The sequence below is a fragment of the Macaca nemestrina genome, chromosome 17 (assembly GCF_043159975.1).
Source record: "Macaca nemestrina isolate mMacNem1 chromosome 17, mMacNem.hap1, whole genome shotgun sequence".
NCBI lineage: Eukaryota > Metazoa > Chordata > Mammalia > Primates > Cercopithecidae > Macaca > Macaca nemestrina.
This window is the reverse complement of record NC_092141.1, coordinates 64,401,956-64,421,830: the sequence shown is the minus strand read 5'-3', so window position 1 is coordinate 64,421,830 and position 19,875 is coordinate 64,401,956. Positions and strand designations below refer to the sequence as shown.

The 19,875-nt window shown below is 40.1% G+C and overlaps 1 protein-coding gene and 1 long non-coding RNA gene across 2 annotated transcripts in view; both read right to left on the bottom strand.

Moving 5' to 3' along the window:
• The window catches only part of LOC105472201 (uncharacterized), a 49,090-nt gene that overhangs the window by 19,308 nt on the left and 9,907 nt on the right, over positions 1 to 19,875 (bottom strand). The window contains exon 2 of the long non-coding RNA XR_011615837.1: positions 15,728 to 15,813. This is a non-coding gene — a long non-coding RNA (uncharacterized lncRNA). The remainder of the gene's footprint in view (positions 1 to 15,727; positions 15,814 to 19,875) is intronic.
• Positions 13,541 to 14,388, bottom strand: KRT10-AS1 (KRT10 antisense RNA 1; the record flags this gene model as incomplete). Its single annotated transcript, XM_011725661.3, is given in 3 exon segments — positions 13,541 to 13,783; positions 13,785 to 14,178; positions 14,181 to 14,388. Coding segments are annotated over 3 exon segments (771 nt in total), but the record flags the coding sequence as incomplete, so codon positions are not given.

Genomic DNA, 19,875 nt, shown 5'->3' with positions numbered 1-19,875 from the left:
CTCAAAGGCTGGGCCAGGTATTACTGGCCATCCAGAAATAAGTCCCCAGTACTTAATGCAGTATCTGGCAGAAAATGTGGGCATGCCAAATACATGTAGGTTGAAATGACGTTTAGAAATATCACATTAGGTTCGTACATTCATATCACATGATTGAAAAATTCAGGTAAATGGATTAGCTAAAATCCAAGGAAAATTATTAATTAAGGCTTTCATTTGGCACAATTTAAAGTAAAAGCCTATGTTGATTGAATTTTTCATTTGGATCTAATTATGCTGTCACATTAGGTATAGCTGGAGTATATGAGTCACCCAAAATTCTATTAATGAAATCTGGAAATAATAATATAACAATGTGTTTTAATCATTTTAATACAGCAAATGAGACACAGAAAAACAAAACCAACAACACTGAAAAGTACCCGCTGATCAATCTTCGTTGGGAACAATGTCCTATTCAGCAGTGGGATAACAGCAACACCTAAGAGTTGAACAACCCAGAAGAAAAAATATGAATCGTCAGGGAAAGTCTGCTTAGAGGGAAATAGAAATCCAAGGCGTATTGCTAGATTTTGTAATAACTAGATGTGGCAATACAGAAATGTGATTTTAATTGGAGAAGGAAGATAATTATAGCTTGCAAGCCAACTAGTTAATATAAGTGACAAACTTTGGCCCCACACCCAAAAAAAGAGGGTGAACCCAAAATGGGAGTTTATCAAGTTTCCATTACAAATGTGTTCAAGACATCTGAGCCACCCTGAAACCAAACCCTGAAACCAAGGAGTTGGGGGGGGGGGTTATATGTTACTAAAAATTAATTATCTAACTTAAATAGTTTCTATAAATTTAAATATGAAAACAATAAATTCTGTGTTATATCTTTGGAAGTAGCATTATGCTGGTGATGAAGTGCAATGGGATAAAACACAGTTAGCAGGCATTCCTTAAAAAATATTCCCTAAGCTAATACTAGAAACAGAAAAAGAGGGGTCAGATTAATCCTACGGATATAGAAGTGATCCAACTAAAGGCAACCTACATGATAACAGAAGTGAAAACCACGTCATCTAAGGAACAGTTGAATGAACTGGTGATCCATAACCTGGAGAATTTAAAAGACTTGGAAAGACAGAGTAATCTTGTCAAATACCCAAAAGATTCTACATCAGCAAAGCTATATTCTGTGTGGCAGATTTCAGTTAAATAGAAAGATAAACTTTCTAATAATTAGAGCACTTCAAAGGAAGGTGGAGTGCTTTGTGAGACAATGACTTTCTCATCACTAGAAATATTTTAGTAGAGACTGGAGATATCTGATAAGGGGTTCTGTTTAGTGTTGAATATTTAACAAGAGAAGCAGAAAGGACAGATGTCTATGAGTACCCACTGTGTAGAACACTTTGTAGAAGAACACTTTGTATGTGTTATCTGAATTGGTAGTCTCAGATTTATGAATTGGATATTATTTCTCACATGAAGATTAAAAGGGATTAAGCAATTTACCATACACGCTGTAATAGGCAACGCTGGAAGGTGAAGCCTGGTAATGACCTCTATTGTCCTTTGCAAATTCTGTTCTGGTTAAAGCCATAACAGTGAATGTGTTAGTGGTCTAGAAAATTCTATCCTGATACTTTGTCTATTTATCCAGTCTGGTATTATTTCTGTCAGAATATCCAGAGACTTTTGGCCAAAGAGCATATTTAGCTTCCCCCATGACATTAAACTCAAAAGATAAATCATCCTTTAGGTTCTTTCCAACTGAATTCTGTAATTTTGATGACCAGAATTCCTAGCAACTCATTTACACTAGAAAAGGCAGAGTTTTTGGGCCAGGCACGGTGGCTCACACCTGTAATTCCAGCACTTTGGGAGGTCGAGGTGGGCAGATCATGAGGTCAAGAGATTGAGACCAGCCTGGCCAACATGAAACCCCATGAAACCCCGTCTCTACTAAAAATACAAAAATTAGGCCAGGCGTGGTGGCTCACGCCTGTAATCCCAGCACTTTGGGAGGCCGAGGTGGGCGGATCACAAGGTCAGGAGATCGAGACCACGGTGAAACCCCGTCTCTACTAAAAATACAAAAAATTAGCCGGGCGCAGGGGCGGGCGCCTGTAGTCCCAGCTACTCGGGAGGCTGAGGCAGGAGAATGGCGTGAACCCGGGAGGCGGAGCTTGAAGTGAGCCGAGATTGCGCCACTGCACTCCAGCCTGGGCCACAGAGCGAGACTCCGTCTCAAAAAAAAAAAAAAAAAAAAAAAAATACAAAAATTAGCTGGGCATGGTGGCAGATGCCTGTAATCCCAGCTACTCAGGAGGCTGAGGCAGGAGAAACACTTGAACCCGGGAGGCAGAGGTTGCAGTGAGCCGAGATCATGCCATTGCACTACAGCCTGGGCGACAGAGTGAGACTCTGTCGGGAAGGGGAGGGGAGGGGAGGGGAGGGGAGGGGGAAGGAAGGAAGGCACAGTTTTGTCACATGGGTCAATTCAGGCAATTGGTTGTGGGCTTCGTGGATTAATTTTATCAAGAATAATTCTCCATCTCCTGACCTTGTGATTCGAAAATGAGCCGGGCGAGGTGGCGGGCGCCTGTAGTCCCAGCTACTCGGGAGGCTGGGGCAGGAGAATGGCATGAACCCAGGAGGCAGAGCTTGCAGTGAGCCAGGATCGCGCCACTGCACTCCAGCTTGGGCGACAGAGCAAGACTCCGTCTCAAAAAAAAAAAAAAAAAAAAAAAAGAATAATTCTCCAGCCAGTCTAGGTTCAGCAGGAAGATGTGTTATCAATTAGTAATGTCTGACATGAGTACAGGAGAGTGGCAGCAAGAATGACTTGTGTTTGTTCTCTCTAAGCTCCACATTTCCTAAAACTATTTTTCTATTTGTAATCATCAGCTCTTGAGTGAATACAGTGAGTAAATTATTTTACCAACTAACTGTCAAAAGTAATACTTACTGACATTTTTCCTACCACCACTCATGGAGGGTACAGGAATATGCCATGAAGCAAATGAAAAGCTGTCCACAAGACTAGACGGATTATCAAAAGCGTTTTTTTAAAAAATATAAGTTTAATATAACTTTGAATTACTTCAAAAAACTTTCCACAGTCCAGAATCTGTTCCTCATAGCCCTGCAGGTCCAGAAACTAGACTTCGCCATGCCCAGAGGTAACCTGACACTTGATGACAGACTTACAGTGACTGTATTCACGCAATGCTGATGCGTACATTAGAATGCCAGTTTGCTGGCAATGAAGCACATATCTTTCCAGCTGTCCAAGGCCATTTTCCTGAGCACTCACTTCCCTGCACATTCGCCACAATGACGCTTCTAAAATGTAGAATTTTTCAGTCATTTTGAATGATACCACCTGCCTGTTCTTTATGATAAGTTCCCGATGATACAGTTTAAATGGCTCATCCAGCAGATGGTTTCCTATATTACTGATGTGAGCTCTTGAACTGTGTCTTGGACCACTCTTATTTCTGATTTCTGTCTCCTTCCAGGTACCTAGCTGTGCTATCTGGCTTATTGGCTCCCTGAGTGTTCTCTTTCTCTCTCCTTTCTTTTTTTTGTTCTTTTTCTTTTTTTTTTTTTTTTTTTTTTTCTGAGGTGGAGTTTTGCTCTTATCACCCAGGCTGGAGTGCAATGGCATGATCTTGGCTCACTGCAACCTCCACATCCCAGGTCCAAGCGATTCTCCTGCCTCAGCCTCACAAGTAGCTGGGATTACAGGCATGTGCCACCACGCCCGGCTAATTTTGTATTTTTACGAGAGACAGGGTTTCTCCATGTTGGCCAAGCTGGTCTTGAACTCCCGACCCCAAGTGACCCGCCCACCTAGGCCTCCCAAAGTGCTGGGATTACAGGCATGAGCCACCGTGCCTGGCCCTCTTTTTCTTTATTTCCCAGAAGAAACATATCTGAAATACCTCTAAAGAGCTGCAAAATTCTACTTGCTTCTGTTTCCCAGTATGTTCTGCACCCAACCATCTTGTCTTCACTCCACCCTTGCTTAGTTCCACACCATTCTTTTTTCTTTTATACTCACTGTGTGTGCTACAGCAGTGCAAGACTGCCTCAGCCTCCTGTGTCGTGTGTGTTTATGTCTCCTTTATACGTGCTGGTCCCTCAGCCTAGATTTTTTTTTCCCATACAATGAATTCTAAGTCATTCTTTAAGATATCATTCAAAAGACATCTCATTAAGTCCTCCAGAAACCTGTTTCTCTTTCCTGGTGCTTCATATACTTTAGATAAATCTGTATTTTCAAACTCTTCATCCTATTTTGTAATTATTTGTGCCTTGTCTCCTACCCTTTGACCCAAAAGATACGACTTCCTTGAAGGTAAAGACCACATCTTACTTATCCTTGCATCCTTAGAACCCCAGTAAAATATATGGCATATAATATACATTCAGTGAACTGTAAAAAGTGGGACAATTGCAGCCAAGATACTGTCCCTTCCCTCTAGAAGGTGAGGAAAAGAGGACTAGAAACAACAAAGTACCTTTCTTGCTACGCGTAATTTTACAGTCAAGTTGTATTAATTGGAAGAATACAGAAAAATCTTTTCTTCAAAATTTTTACCACCACAGTGCCTAAAATTCCACTTAGATAAAAGGTGTTTTTTGTTTTTGTTTTGTTCTTGGGGGGTGTGTGTGTGTTTGAGACAGATTCTCACTCTGTTGCCTGGTTGGAGTGCAATGGCGCAATCTCAACTCACTGCAACCTCCGCCTCCTGGGTTCAAGTGATTCTCCTGCCTCAGCCTCCTGAGTAGCTGGGACTACAGGCACGCACCACCATGCCCAGCTAATTTTTGTATTTTTAGCAGAGATGGGGTTTCACCATGTTGGCCAGGATGGTCTCGATCTCTTGACCTCGTGATCCGCCCGCCTTGGCCTCCCAAAGGTGTTTTTTAAAAAAACATGTAAATAGCTTCAGTGAATGCCTCTCCAACCCTACCCACCTTTGGCAGTCAGTCAGTCACACCTTAGACTGAATTAGACTCACCAGATGGTTATCCTCCTAATACTTATTCCCACGCGAGGCTGAGAAGTCTCAGTAGAGAAAGAGGAGAAAACAGACAAATGGAGCAAGTCAAAGGAGGACAAACTAAACTGGAATGTGGCTTTGGGGTACCAGGCAGCAACTTCAGAACACAGGATAGCTGGCACGGGGTGGGAGAGTGGTGCGGCACAGAGGAAGAGGGCAGCAAAACAAAGATGCATCTGCAATGATGGAAACCTCAGCAGGTACTGGTTCCTCTACTTCTCCCCAGAGACGGGGGAAACACCCTCTCACCCTGAGCAAAAGCGGCCCCACCTTGGCACACAGGCCTGGCTCTTCAGGGAAAGAGTTCATCATCATGGTTACTTAACTCTGTTAACTCCTGTAACTTAACTACTCTTCCCACCCACTGCCCCCATAATCTTTCCTTTTATCTAATGAAGAGACAAGCAGCAGAGAAGTAAGCTGGTTTCTGGAGTTCCAATAGATAAGGCTGTCACAGATAATTAGACCTCCTCTTATTTTATCACCGGATCCCACCTGAGATATTCTGTTTCCTCCTACCTTACCTGCAGCAGTGAACAGGCAGCAGAGAACAGAGAGAAGGATTGGAAGAAAGCCCAGAAAGTTTCTGAACAGCTAACAATATGCATCCAGGAGTGTTTTCTGCTCTGTGAAGCCTGCACCAATACATGTTAAAGAAATTGAAGCAAAAGGCTGACCATGAGAATGTACAACCATCATTTCTGATTCAGTATCTGCACTTCTAAACCACTCTTTCTCCTGGCTTTCCTATTCTGCCACTTTCTAGGTCTTGACCACCTCAATATCCAATCAATAATCAAATAATAATTATTACTCTTTCAATTGGCTTATTTTTTCTGTGTCCATGATGACATATCTAGACACTAACATTCTCCTAACCGGTTCCCTTGCTCCGTCTCTCCCAAACCAATTAGAATACTTCCAACAGGCTAATCTTCCCGAAGCAATGCTTTTCTTGAGTGACTGCCCCACTCAAAAGCAATCTGAAGCTCCAAATTGCTTGTCAAGGGTTCTCAATTTTTTTTTTCTAAAGCAGCTCAAGGACACAAAATATTCCCAATAGTAACAATTTATTTGCAGTGGTGCTTGGCAGGGGAGGGAATGAATTCTGAATCTCTGGGTGGGAGTGTTACGTTGCATGTGATTTGCGAAACTTCCCCAAGACAAATGAGATAAGTAGAATAATAAAGGCACATACAGAGTATTATGGGTACAGAAAGAAGGTGATGATGTCCTTTTCCAGCCACTTTTTCTCTTCCTATGACAGAAATCTCCATATCCTTTCCTAGGAGGGATAAGGAAAGGAGGGAGCTTCAGGGGAAAATCTGTTCTGAGAGCATCAACATGTTTCTGACCTCTATTAGTCCAAAAGGCAACTGCCAGGCTGACTTGAGGGTCCACGTACTCTACTGGCCTCACTCTACTTCTGACACAGCCTGAACACCAACATAATCAGAAGGACTACATTAAACAGAAAGAATACCACTCCTTGGTTAAGATGTGGTCTTAGACAAGTCACACCCACCATTTTTAAATTTCATTTACTCTTCTTTAGAATGAGGAAATCGGAGATTATCTCCACGATCCTTTCCAGCTCTAAAATGTGAAGATTCTATAGACCGGTTTTTGTTTTGTTTTGTTTTGTTTGAGACAGAATCTTGCTCTGTCGCCCAGGCTGAAGTACAATGGCACAATCTTGGCTCACTGCAACCTCCACCTCCTGGGTTCAAGCAATTCTTTTGCCTCAGCCTCCCAAGTAGCTGGGTTTACAGGCACCTGCCATCACGCCCAGCTAATTTTTTGTATTTTTAGTAGAGATGAGGTTTCGCCATGTTGGCCAAGCTGGTCTCGAACTCCTGACCTCAAGTGATACACCTGCCTCAGCCTCTCCAGGTGCTGGGATTACAGGCGTGAGCAACTGTGCCTGGCCTAGATCCACATTTTAAACCATTAAAGGTTTGGTATCAGCAAAAGACGCAATATATAGGGCATGAAATTAACATTACTTGATCCTGAAAGAAAAAAAAGATTATCAAGAGTTATCTCAGAAATCAATTCTTTTCACCTAAACTATTAAAATACACATATATTTGTGTTAAATCATTTCCCTAAGGTCATGAACATGTTAGCATTTCAAAGTAATAAAAACCATATGAAGTAGAATGTAGCTGCTGTCTCCTCAGAAGAGGCCCCTGAAAGGGGGCGTGCAGTACTAGTGTGTGCAGTACGAGGAGATAGTAGCCCATCCCACCACTTAGACTTAGCCAATCGGGACAATGAAATTTGAACAAGAGACCAATGTGTGGAAACATACACTGAAGATCATATCAATTGTTTTCCTTTTGCTGTGGTTTGTGTAAACTAGCCCTCCAAAGCACCCCAGCTTCTCCTTGTCCTCCAATTCCTATATTCCTACCTTCTATTGATTCTAGAAACCAATGATATCCTTCTAGTAAATTCTCTCCTTGTTTAGTGCAACCAGTCTGTTTCTGACCAACATAATTAGTTAAGCTGTGAAGCCACCTGAGCCTTCCTGGAACAGCTTCTCAACTCCATCCTCCATTTTTCCCCACCCCGTATACATACCTCTCTACCTTTTCACATTGGTAGGCACCTGCTCTGTACCTGGCACTACGCTAAGTCTCAAGAAAGAAATGTGAATAATGTGTGATCTACCCTCAAGGATCTTACACTTTGATAAGCAAGTATTAACCCTTATTGCATGGTGTTGCAATTATTCCTTTTCCTATCAACCTCCTTGAGAGTAAAGACTCTATACAATTCCTATCACACAGTAGGGTCCACACAGGAAACAATCGGCACACTGAAATTAGGATAAGTCAAGGCAAATTTAAGAAAAGGACTATTTACAGGCGGGGCATGGTGGCTCACGCTTGTAATCCCAGCACTTTGGGAGGCTGAGGTGAGCGGATCACAAGGTCAGGAGTTCCAGACCAGCCTTGCCAATAGAGTAAAACCCCGTCTCTAAAACTACAAAAATTAGCCTGGGGTGGTGGTGGGCGCCTGTAGTCCCAGCTCCTCAGGAGGCTGAGGCAGGAGAATCGCTTAACTTGGGAGGCGGAGGTTGCAGTGAGCCAAGATTGCACCACTGCACTCCAGCCTGGGTGACAGAGTTTGAGACTCTAACTCAAAAAAAAAAAAAAAAAAAAAAAGGGACTATTTACAAAGGTGTGGGTATGGCATAAGGAAACCATCAGGGGTAGCTAGTGTCACCCCCATGCCTAAAGAACAAAGGAACGTAATTTAGGAAGGGAAAGTCACAGAAAGGGCCATGTCAACAGGAGCTGTGGTGTTCAATGAAAGGATCCAACCAAGCTGTAGAGGTGGCCAAAGGAGTAAATCCCCCAACTCATTCTCCTCCCTCCCTCCACTGGAGTCCCTACTGGGCAAACATAATGAAAGCCAGAGGGCAAGGTTATATTCATGGTGCAGAGAGCAGAATGGAGAAAGGTGGAAAGAGGATATGGACGGGCAAACAGCTTTGTAGGGTCGGCACTCAATACATGTATGTAGAATTAGATTATTGCTACTACATGTATGCGGACAATTTCTAGTTTCTCTTTTCTCATTTTGTTTTAGTTCTCAAGTAACTATATTAGTGTTCTTGTTGGCAGATTTTCCTGATACTTGCAAGTTTAATTCTCATCTTCCTCTCTGCTATAGAAATACACGCACCAACGCTAAAAGGAAAACTGTCCTGAATCTACCTTCCCAATAATCAGTGTCTCCACTTGAAACCCTGATGAAAACTGAGACTCCTCTATCTTTATCTTTCCATGCTCTTCTCCCCTCATCCTCTGAGGGATTCCTTAATCATATGTAACTGTTGTCATCTCCATCCTGTACACCTAAATGTAACAAAATCATGGGCCCTTAGGGCCATAGAAGGCTGACCTGGAAAGACAGAACAATCTCCTTGCAGTGGGGACAGGGTGCAGTGGAAGAGATGGAGATCATGGCAAAGGGAATGGGGTGGCACAGAGCTTCCACTTGCAGACATTTTGGATCCTTAGGATAGACTGGGAGATACGAAAGGAGTAAGTCACAGAAGGAAGTCCGAAGAAGAGGTAACTTCCTGAAATTCAGAAGGAACTCCAGGAACAGAACTCAGATGTGGGCACAGGAGACGGAAGATAATCTGTGTATAGAGTAAGGAGGAAATGTGTGCTTTCTCTTCAGTCTACTCCCCCACATGTATTCTAAAAAGATAAAATCACACTTTTGCTTAAGGCCGGTCTTTTAGGCGGGCAAAGTGCAATTTCAGCAGATTTCTGCCCAAAATAAATTCTCTCCTCCTCACCAAGAACTGAAATTGCTATCACAAGAAACAATCTTTCATTTCATAATTAAAGGAAAAGTTCAAAATTCAAATGCCTAGGTTCCTGAATGACATAGAGAAAATAATACTGTTTCTACTAGTGTAAATGAATAATATCATGTCTTTTCCCTACACAGAAAAAGTGAGTTAAAGCACAAAAAAGCCCATGGCCTCAGATGAAGTGCAGAGAGAGATTTCAACCTAGAGAAGATAAAGGAAAGTGGGTCTAGACACAAATGGCAAACTTTGCCAACTTCTTAATTTTGTGTAAAGGCAACTCTGTCCAGTTTAGGGTATGCATGGATATCCAGAATCAATGCACAGGCACTGAGCTTAGGAAGGATTTTGATTAAGACGCATGTATCACAACTGTGTAAAACCAGGAAGTCCCATAACACTCCCTGGTACATACTGGGCATTCAATAAATATTTCTTGAATGAATGTGTGGTATAATTAGGATTATACTGCTGTGAGCTAGAGTGGGGACTAGGGAGAGAAGAGAAGGGAGAGAACAAGCATTCATTGAGAGCCTGGTATGTGCCAGACGCTATTAACTGTTTCTCATTAATCCTCCAAATTCTTTTGTAATTTGTACAGATGAAAAAACTGAAATTCAGAGAAGATAAGTAACTTTATCTAAACTGCGAAACAGTAGGCTAGAACTCAAAGACCTATTTAACTCTAGAGCAGTATGCACTACTCAACTTAGACTCCTCGGAAAGGGCCCTGTAGCAAGCCTGGAAGGTTTCATGGGAAAACAGACACAAACTGAGCAAGAGCATGAGAATGTTAAGACTATAGGGTCAGAAAGAAAGAATGTGTGTTAGAGGAATGCCTGCAGTGTTTTAAAAAATCATCACTCAACATTGTTCAAAAGATGAAGTCATGAAATGATGGTCTTCTCTGTTTTTTCCTGCTCACACACAGTTTTCCTGGATGCACCCAACACCCTGAGATAGCACTTGAGCATGTATGGCTCATCGATCACTAAAATAAGAGGTGAAGAGATTGTTAACCAAAAAAAAAAACCTATACTTTAAAAAAATTCATTAAAGATGATGTAACTTTACACAGATGATAGATGATAGACAGATGATAGAGAGATAGATAGATAGATAGATAGATAGATAGATAGATAGATAGATAGATATAGGCTCCATAATGGTCCCCATAATTCACCAACTTTGGGGCTACACTTTAACCTTAGATCTCTGCTACACCTCCACACAGTGGCTTGTTCCTCTGGGTTGTGGCAGCATGGCAGCACTGAAAGTGGTTGTGAGTCTGTTAAGTCTCAGGGGGAACCTGTGTTATTGTAGGGGGCTCAAGAGAGCACAGAGGGCCACGGTAGCGGGCCTTCTGGTGGCTTTTATGGTGTTGAGGGTAGGCTGGGTCCTGGCACAGGGTGGAGTAGCCTGAGTGCTGGACCAAATAGGGCCCTGTGAAATTCTGGTGACTCTGATGGTGGTGGCCTTCTTTCAAGTAATGAGAGGAAAACAACATAGAATTTAAACAAATGCCAGGCCTACTACCTTGACAAGTTACATTGCCTGGAAAATGCCAGTGCTGACCTTGCACTCAAAATAAAAAGAAGGCATGGGAATTTGGGGGAAAAAAATTGATGGTCAACCTCGAGACTACAGCAAATATTACAACACTATCAAGTACCTTAAAACTCAGTTGTCTTAAATGTAGAAAATACAACCCTTTCTCCTGGCCAACATATATTGTATCTGATGCATCTAATGTCGAGAAAAATGTCTAATGTGCATAAAAATTAATATGAAATGGCTCAACATTCATTTGAAAAACATTCTTCTGTATTTCAGAGGCTCTAAAACAATGTATTTAGCTGAAAAGTTCTGTAATAGTCCCAGAAAAATTTAAATTTACTGTTTATCTAATTTATATTTATACAAATATAATTTTTTGAGACAAGGTCTTGCTCTGTTGCCCTGGCTGGAGCATAGTGGCACGATCATAGCAGCCTCACCCTCCCAGGCTTGAACAATCTTCCCATGTCAGCCTTCCAAGGAGGGACTACAGACATGTGCCACCATTCCCAGCTAAATTTCTTTTCTGTGGAGATGGGGTCTCACTATATTGTTTAAGCTGATCTCAAACTCCTGGACTCAAGTGATCCTCCAGCCTCAGCTTCTCAAAGTGCTGGGACTACAGGCATGAGCCGCCATGACTAGTACAAATATAATTATGATTGACAAACTTATAATTGTTGAAATCCGTGAAGCATATAATCTGGACCTAAAGGCACCCAACATATTTTGTTGAATTATATGTTTCCTTTTCCTCCCTTGAAGGTAACAAATGTTACTTTGGAAAATGCCAACATTCCGCATTAGATCCACAATGCTAGGCTCACTGTGGATGACTTCAAGCTTAAGTAAGTTCAGAAACCATGTAAAGAACTGATTTAAAAAAAAAAAAAAACAAAAAACCAACTCCCCGATTCACCACTTTAAACAGTTACTACAAAACTTACAATATCATTATTTCATATTATTAAACATCTCAACATAAAACAATCTCTTTTATGTTTAAATTACAATAGTGGTCATAGGCTAGCAATGCGAAAACTCCCAGGCTAGAGATTTGAAATCTCACATATGGTGTATGACTCTCCAATCCATAGGTCAGAGACTGGTTTTTATAGAACTGCAGGAGGTCCCCTCTACTGTACTTGAATTTTTTTTTTAACTGGGGAGACACAGTCCTTGTAAAACAAAGGTGCATTCCCCTGTACATGAAAAGGAGCTTGCTTCCTTTCCTAGTCAAAGAGCAGACGGGAGATTTTCACTCTTTCATAGCTTTAATAATGTTATTCTTACCATATACTGAACACTGATGCTGTGCTAAGCACTTTTGTACATTAACTCAATTCTCATAATATTCCCATTTTAGCCGGGCGCGGTGGCTCATGCCTGTAATCCCAGCACTTTTTGGGAGGCTGAGGCAGGTGGGTCACTTGAGGTCAGGAGTTCGAGACCAGCCTGGCCAACATGGTAAAACACCGTCTCTACTAAAAATACAAAAATTAGCCAGGCATGGTGATGCACACTTGTAATCCCAGCTACTTGGGAGGCTGAGGCGGGACGATCGCTTGAACCTGGGAGGCGGAGATTACGGTGAGCCAAGATCACGCCACTGTACTCCAGCCTGAGTAACACAGCAAGACTCGGTCTCAAAAAAAAAAAATAAAATAAATAAAAATAAAAATAAATTCCCATTTTAATGATGAGAAGACACAGGTTCAGAGAATTAATTTGCCCAAGGTGATAGCTGAACATGGCAGAGGTGCAATTTGAACCCATGTCTTCACACCCCAGTGCTGTGCTCTTTAAGCTCCACTATGTGGGACACCTTATTACCACTGGATGAGGAGACCTCCATCTAAGCTGTATTGATTCTTCTAATTGGGCTCTGTTCAGATACCAGAGTAAAGCTGTCCTTTATCAGTGTGTTGAGGCTGATAGCAATGGCCTGCAAAGTGTCTTGGATGAGTTGACTTTGAACAAGACTAACCTAGAGTTGCAAATGGAAAGCCAGATGGAGGAGCTGAATTACCTCAGAAATAATCATGAAGAGGAGGGAACTACACAAAATGAATTTAAAGTTTCAGTATGTCAATACCTGCCAAGATAGGGTGGTGGCGGCTATCATTGTAAGAGACATTCTTTTCATAAAACACAGGTAAAGTAACATAGACTGTAAGGCAAAACTTGCCTCTCACGATGACAGTGAAAATCAAATAAATTACTTGTATTAAAATATTTTGTAAAAATTAAAAAAGTATTCCTTTATATTGATCCCAAATATGTTTATAATAGGGTTGCCAGATAAAAACACAGAACTCTCAGTTTAAATTATAATTTCAGGTAAACAATGAATAATATAACAGATACATCCCAAATATTGCATGGAATATAGTTATACTAAAAAAAGTATTCAATGTTTATCTGAAATTCAAATTTAATTGGCATTCTGTATTTTATTTGCTAAATCTAGTAACACTATTTTGTTGTCTCCTAGAAATTTCTTTGAAACCTTAAAAAAGATTTCTAAACTCTACATTTTCAGTTTTAAATTTTTAATTTCTTTAAATAATTATATTCCAGATGCAAGATCGAGTAACCTGTGGCATTTTATTTTATTTTGGATCAGGAGACGAAGGGTGACAATGATAAGGTACCTTATGTTGAGGTAAACATAGAAAACAAACGGCCCCAGGTGTGGACCTGACTGTCCTGCTGAACCAGACAAGAGAGTAATATGAGGCTTTGCCACAACAAAGCCACAGAAAGGCTAAGGCCTGGTTTAATGTAAGGTAAGCCTATCACCACCAAAACAAAACAAAACAATACCCAATATTAAGCAGAAGCCATGAAAACTAGTATAAGTATTTATATTTTTATTCCACTCTAACACCTCAGAGTAAAGAACTGATGGGCAGGCCTCGGCTTCTGCTGACAACTGCCAACCAGCATGAGATTGCTGAGCTGAGGTGGACTCTCCAGACACTGGAACTGGAACTCCAGGCCCAGTGGCCTCTGGTAAGAATGCTGCAACGTGAGATCCTTGAGATAGATTGACTTATTGAAGATGAAGAGAAAACTGAGAGCCTCCGGTACAGTTGTTGAAGAGCAACCACCAGCCAACACCAACAAGACAAGGAAGAAGAAGTCCTTCTCTCAACCGACGTCCGGAAGCACGAAGAAGACTCCCAAGACAGCGAAGAAAGGAAAACAACTTGAGGAGAGCCAGGAAGAAAAATGCTCCACAAAAATACGTGGCTTTAAGAAGACTTGAGGAAGGGAGCAGGCCAACACCCTCTGACCACAGTGACCAGTTGAATGAGGAGCTCCAACAGAATGAGCTGCAGCCAGAGCAACAGAGTGAGGGACACAGCCGGAGCAACAGAGTTAGGGGACACAGCCGGAACAACAGAGGGGGAGGATGCCACCATTTCAACTCTCTCCCTGAGCAGCGAGTAATTTCATGGCAAGCCCAGAGACCTAGGATCCATCTGAGAAGTCTGTAGAGGTCTGACCCAGAGAACTCAACAACAGGGTACGCCCCATGGTGATGAAAATAAAATGAATCTGTTGTAAAAGGAAAAAACAAAAAAAGTTACAACGTGTTGCTTTGAAATTCAACAGTATATTCACACGTGACATGTCTGGTCACAGATGTCTCAAAACATTTTGTATCTCCACAGTACACTGTTTGCCCTGTAAAATTTAAAAGCAATTCTTTAATTTTAAACTATAGAAGCACAGTAAATTAGGATAAGAGAGAAAGACACAATACCAGGAGTAAATATACTTACATGGTTTCTTTAAAATTACAGATTAAGTTCTATGTGGTACTAGTTTACAGCATTCTGCACTATTCTTCTACATTGCAATTTTTGATGAGTCATCTTTACTTTTATTTTCCATTCCTTTCCTCTTTTATTTTTTTTTAATTTTATGGATAAATAGTAGTTTTATATATATATATATATAAAAATATATATATATATATATATGGGGTACATGTGATATTTTGATATAAGCATACAATGTGTAATGATCAAATCAGGATAATGGGGATATTCATTACCTCAAACACTTATTTCTTTGTGTTAGGAACATTCTAATTTCACGCTAGTTATTCAGAATATACAGTGAATTTCTGTTAATTATAGTCACTCTATTGTGCTACTGAACACTAGATCTCATTCCTTCTAATTGTAATTTTGTACCCCATCAACCAACCCCTTTTTATCCCCTGCTCTCTCTCACCCACCTCCCTACTGTCCTCCTAGCCTCTCTGGTAACCATTATACTACTCTTTATCTCGATGAGATCAACTTTTGTAGCTCCCACCTATGAGTGAGAACATGTGATACTTCTTTTTAATCTAGTTTGACAGAAACTGAAAGTAACCACTGTTACAGTATGTTACCCCAATATAGCTTGTGGAGTCTTCATCCCTGGAGAGTTTTGAGACGGAAGGAAGTAAACAGGGGAGGGAGGGAAGTAGGAAATTCTAACTAGACCAAATTTAGCATTTATATTCCAGATGCCAAGAAAAAAAAAATGCAACATCTTATAGCTCTGCAAATATGCACTCATTTATATCTAAGCTTTAGACTAGAAAATTCTAACTAGCTCCACATTTCAATCAAAATTATCAATATGGAAAATATTTGGAGAGACAGCAAAAAGTTTAATAGTTTTTGAATGTATATAAGTTGGAAACTTTCAAAGCACAGAACCCCTCCATGTCACAGTTTACTACTAAATTAATTCAGATACACACCTTGCATTCACCGTTGTATTCCTCAAGACTTAGAGTTAAAAACCCGATGAAAAGTGGTTAATCTCCATAATGGGTGTTAGCGCCATCTGAAAAAGCCAGCATTATAAAAGCATTAATGTTTCAATTATGCATGGTGGCTAACTGCTGTGATTTGTTATTTTTAATGACTGGTCTGCCAGAGAGTTAGGAATCTCCATAAACCCATGCCAGACGGACCCTCAAGAAGTTAGGGCAGAGTCTCACCTGGGAACAGACAAGGCCTACAAGTCTGATCTCTTCCAGGGCAGGACATCTTGCCTCATTAGTTCTTTTTCTTTTCAAATTAGTCTATTTTTTCATCACAAAAGGAATGATAAGGAAGGCTTGTCTAGTCTGAAAAAGAAACTAAAATCCCTTATGTTCTTGTTAATTTTCCAAGTCACATGACCGAAAAATACAATTTTAGCTCATTTCAAAAGAGTTTTAGAAGTTACTCATTGTTTAAGCCAGCAACAGTGTGTTTAAAAAAAGAAAAAACAGTTAATCATTGTGTTTTTAAAAAGCTCTGAAGATAGGTCTGTGTTCAAATCCCACCAAAGTCCCTTTATTGAATAGTTTTGGGCATGCTAAATTTTAACTAATTTCTTTTCTTTTTTGAGGGGGTTTGTGGGGAAAAGGGTCTCGCTGTGTCACCCAGGCTGGAGTGCAGTGGTGCGATCACAGCTCACTACAACTTTGACCTTTCCGGCTCAGGCGATCCTTCCACCTCACCCTCTTGAGTAGCTGGACCCACAGGCACGTGCCATCACACCAGGCTTTGTGTGTGTGTATGTGCGTTTTGTAGAGACGGGGCTTCGCCATGTTGCCCAGGCTGGTCTCAAACTCCTGGACTCATGCGAATCCTCCTGCCTTGGCTTCCCAAAGTGACGGAACTACAGGCGTGAGCCACTGCACCTGGCCAACTAATTTTAGTTAAAATAAAACTTCTGGCCAGGCATGGGGGCTCACGTCTATAATCCCAGCACTTTGGGAGGCTGAGGCGGGTGGATCACCTCAGGTCAGGAGTTTGAGACCAGCCTGACCAACATGAAGAAACCTTGTCTCTACTAAAAATACAAAATTAGCAGGGCATGGTGGCGCATGCCTGTAATCTTAGCTACTCAGGAGGCTGAGGCAGGAGAATCCCTTGAACCTGGGTGGCTGAGGTTGTGGTGAGCCGAGATTGCGTCACTGCACTCCAGCCTGGGCAACAAGAACGAAACGCCGTCTCAAAAAAAATAAATAAAATAAAATAAAATTTCCCTCATAAAGTTGCCAACAGGATTTGATGAGACAAAAATGCAAGTAAAGTTTAGGACAGGCCTTGGAACATAAAAAAGTCTCAACAAGCTCTATCAACTCTATCTTAGGACTGACTTTGCAAATGCTATTTGCAGAGTTGTTTAATAAGTTTAACACAAGACATCAAAAGTTCTTTGGGCATTATCAATCGTCAGCCTTGTGAAAGAAGCCACAGACTGGTTACGGTACATTTTCTCTGTTACTATTGTGTGTTACATTTAAATAATTATTTAAATCTATTCCTCTACCATTCTTACAACTCCCTTACCAAAAAAAAAAAAAAGTGATTCAAAGACAGAGGTCCATTTATTATGAAATTGACTAGTTGTCTGAGTCCATAAGGTCAAGTACTTTTTAAAAACCTTTAAAATTAGGAAATTAATTTGACTCCCTAAGACTTTTTCCTTCAAATTTAAGCACATTACATATATTCACTTAAAACCATTAGAATGGGGGATTACTGCTTTCACTGTAAATGTTAACCTCTGTATGTACCATTTCTAATCCAAAACTTTCTCTGTTCAGACTCTCTAAGTAAAAATTATGATCTGTCCAGACTCTCTAAGAAAAAATTATGAAGTTATACCCAATTATAATGTTATTTTCTCTCATATCCAGCCATCCTTGAAATGACCAATTGGATAAGCAACCACAACTGGACCTAAAGGAATTTTCTTAGATTTATGAGGGGGAGAAAATAGCCACTGAATTTTGGACAATGTTCAGTTTCAATATTTTAAAATTGGAGTCTGTAGAGAATTGTTTGTTTGGTACTTTCGGCTTCACTGTTTTTTATGAAAACTAAAAGGGATATTATGTTTCTATTTTATGTTCTATGTTAATTAATTCTCCTCCTAATGCAGCTAACTCATAGTGAGCAATTCTCTTTTACAAAATGAAATTAATTTACCTGAAAAGAAATTTATGACATACTAATGAAATTTAAAAGCTAAGCTGTGTTATAGTTAATCCTTAAATTACAACATACTCTTAGGCTAGCTAGCCAGAAACCCAACTAGAATTGTCAATTCTCCTAATATAAAAAAATTCAAAATTTTTACCTTTGTATAGATCCATGGTAACTGTATTATTCAGGGGGAACAAGAGAGATTTCAATACAGGCAACAATGCATAATCACACCCAGATAAAAGGGGTACCTATCACCTCAAGCATTCATCATTTATTTGTGTTACAAACATTCTAATAATATTCTTTTAATTTAAAATGTACAATAAATTATTGTGACTATAATCACCCTATTGTGCTATCAAATACTAGATTATATTTGTTCTATCTAATTATATTTTTGTACCCATTAACCATCCCCACTTCCCAGCCCCCTCACCCTATACTACTCTTCCCAGCCTCCGGTAACCATTATTCTACTCTCTACCTCTATGAGAGTTCAATTGTTCTCATTTTTAGCTCCCACAAATGAGAAGTTTATCTTTCTATGCCTGGTTTATCTCACTTAACATACTGTCCTCCAGGTCCAGTCAAGTTGTTGCAATAGCAGGATCTCATTCTTTTTTATGGCTGAATAGTACTCCATTAAGTATATGTACCACATTTTCTTTATCAATCTGTCTGTTGATGGACACTTAGGTTGTTTCCAAATCTTGGCTATTGTGAGTAGTATTGCAAAAAAAAAAATGAGAGTACAGATGTCTCATTGATATACTGATTTCCATGATTTTGGGTATATATCTAGCAGTGGGACTGCTAGATCACACAGTTCTATTTTTAGCTTTTTGAGGAACCTCCATACTGTTCTCCATAGTGGCTGTACTAATTTACATTCTCAAGAAAAGTGTACGAGGGGGTTCCCTTTTCTCCATATCCTCACTAGCATTCATTATTGCCTTTCTTTTGGATAAAAGCCATTTTAAGTGGGATGAGATATACAACAAATTAGTGTGACTGTAATAATTTACATTATTACATTCAACTGCAATGAGAATTACATTCTCATTGCACAGTTTTGAGTCATTTCTCTGATGATCAATGATGTTGAGCCCCTTTCTATATACCTGTTTGCCATTGTATTTTTTTTTTTTTTTGAGGTCACTCTGTTGCCCAGGCCAGAGTGCAGTGGCATGAACATGGCTCACCTCCGTCTCCCAAGTAGCTGGGACTACAGACACATGCCACCATACCCAGCTAATTTATTTTTATTTTTTGTAGAGATGGGGTCTCCCTGTGTTACCAAGGCTTGTCTTGAATTCCTAGGCTCAAGCAGTTCTCCCGCCCCAGTCTCCCTAAGTGCTGGGATTAGAGGTGTGAGCCACCATGCCTAGCCTGTATGTCTTCTTTTGAGATTTGAATGTCTATTCAGTTCTTTTGCCCATTTTTTAATCAGATTATTAGATTTTTTTTTCCTATTGAGTTATTTGAGCTCCTTATGTATTCTGGTTATTAATCCTCTGTCAGATGGATAGTTTGCAAATATTTTCTCTCATTCTGTGGGTTGTCTCTTTACTTTGTTGACTGTTTCCTTTGCTGTGCAGAAGCTTTTTATTTGATGTGATGTATGAAAAAAAATTCAAATTTTAGAATAAAACTACAGATATATTTTAGCAGGTTACTAGTATCAAGATAATCTCAACAGATCCAAGACAAAAAAATAGTGACCTTTAATGAAGAGGAAAGAGTGAGGGCTAAAATGTTTTCTTAATATATTCAGTGTATTTCCATTCTAAGGAATACATCTTTATATACTTTAAGGCATTTTAAAATTCCTATGCAGAATCTTGGTTTTCTTATCATTCTTACACATTCTTACATCAAAAAGTATCATAATTTCCTTTAAAGCAAAATTAAATTAGTT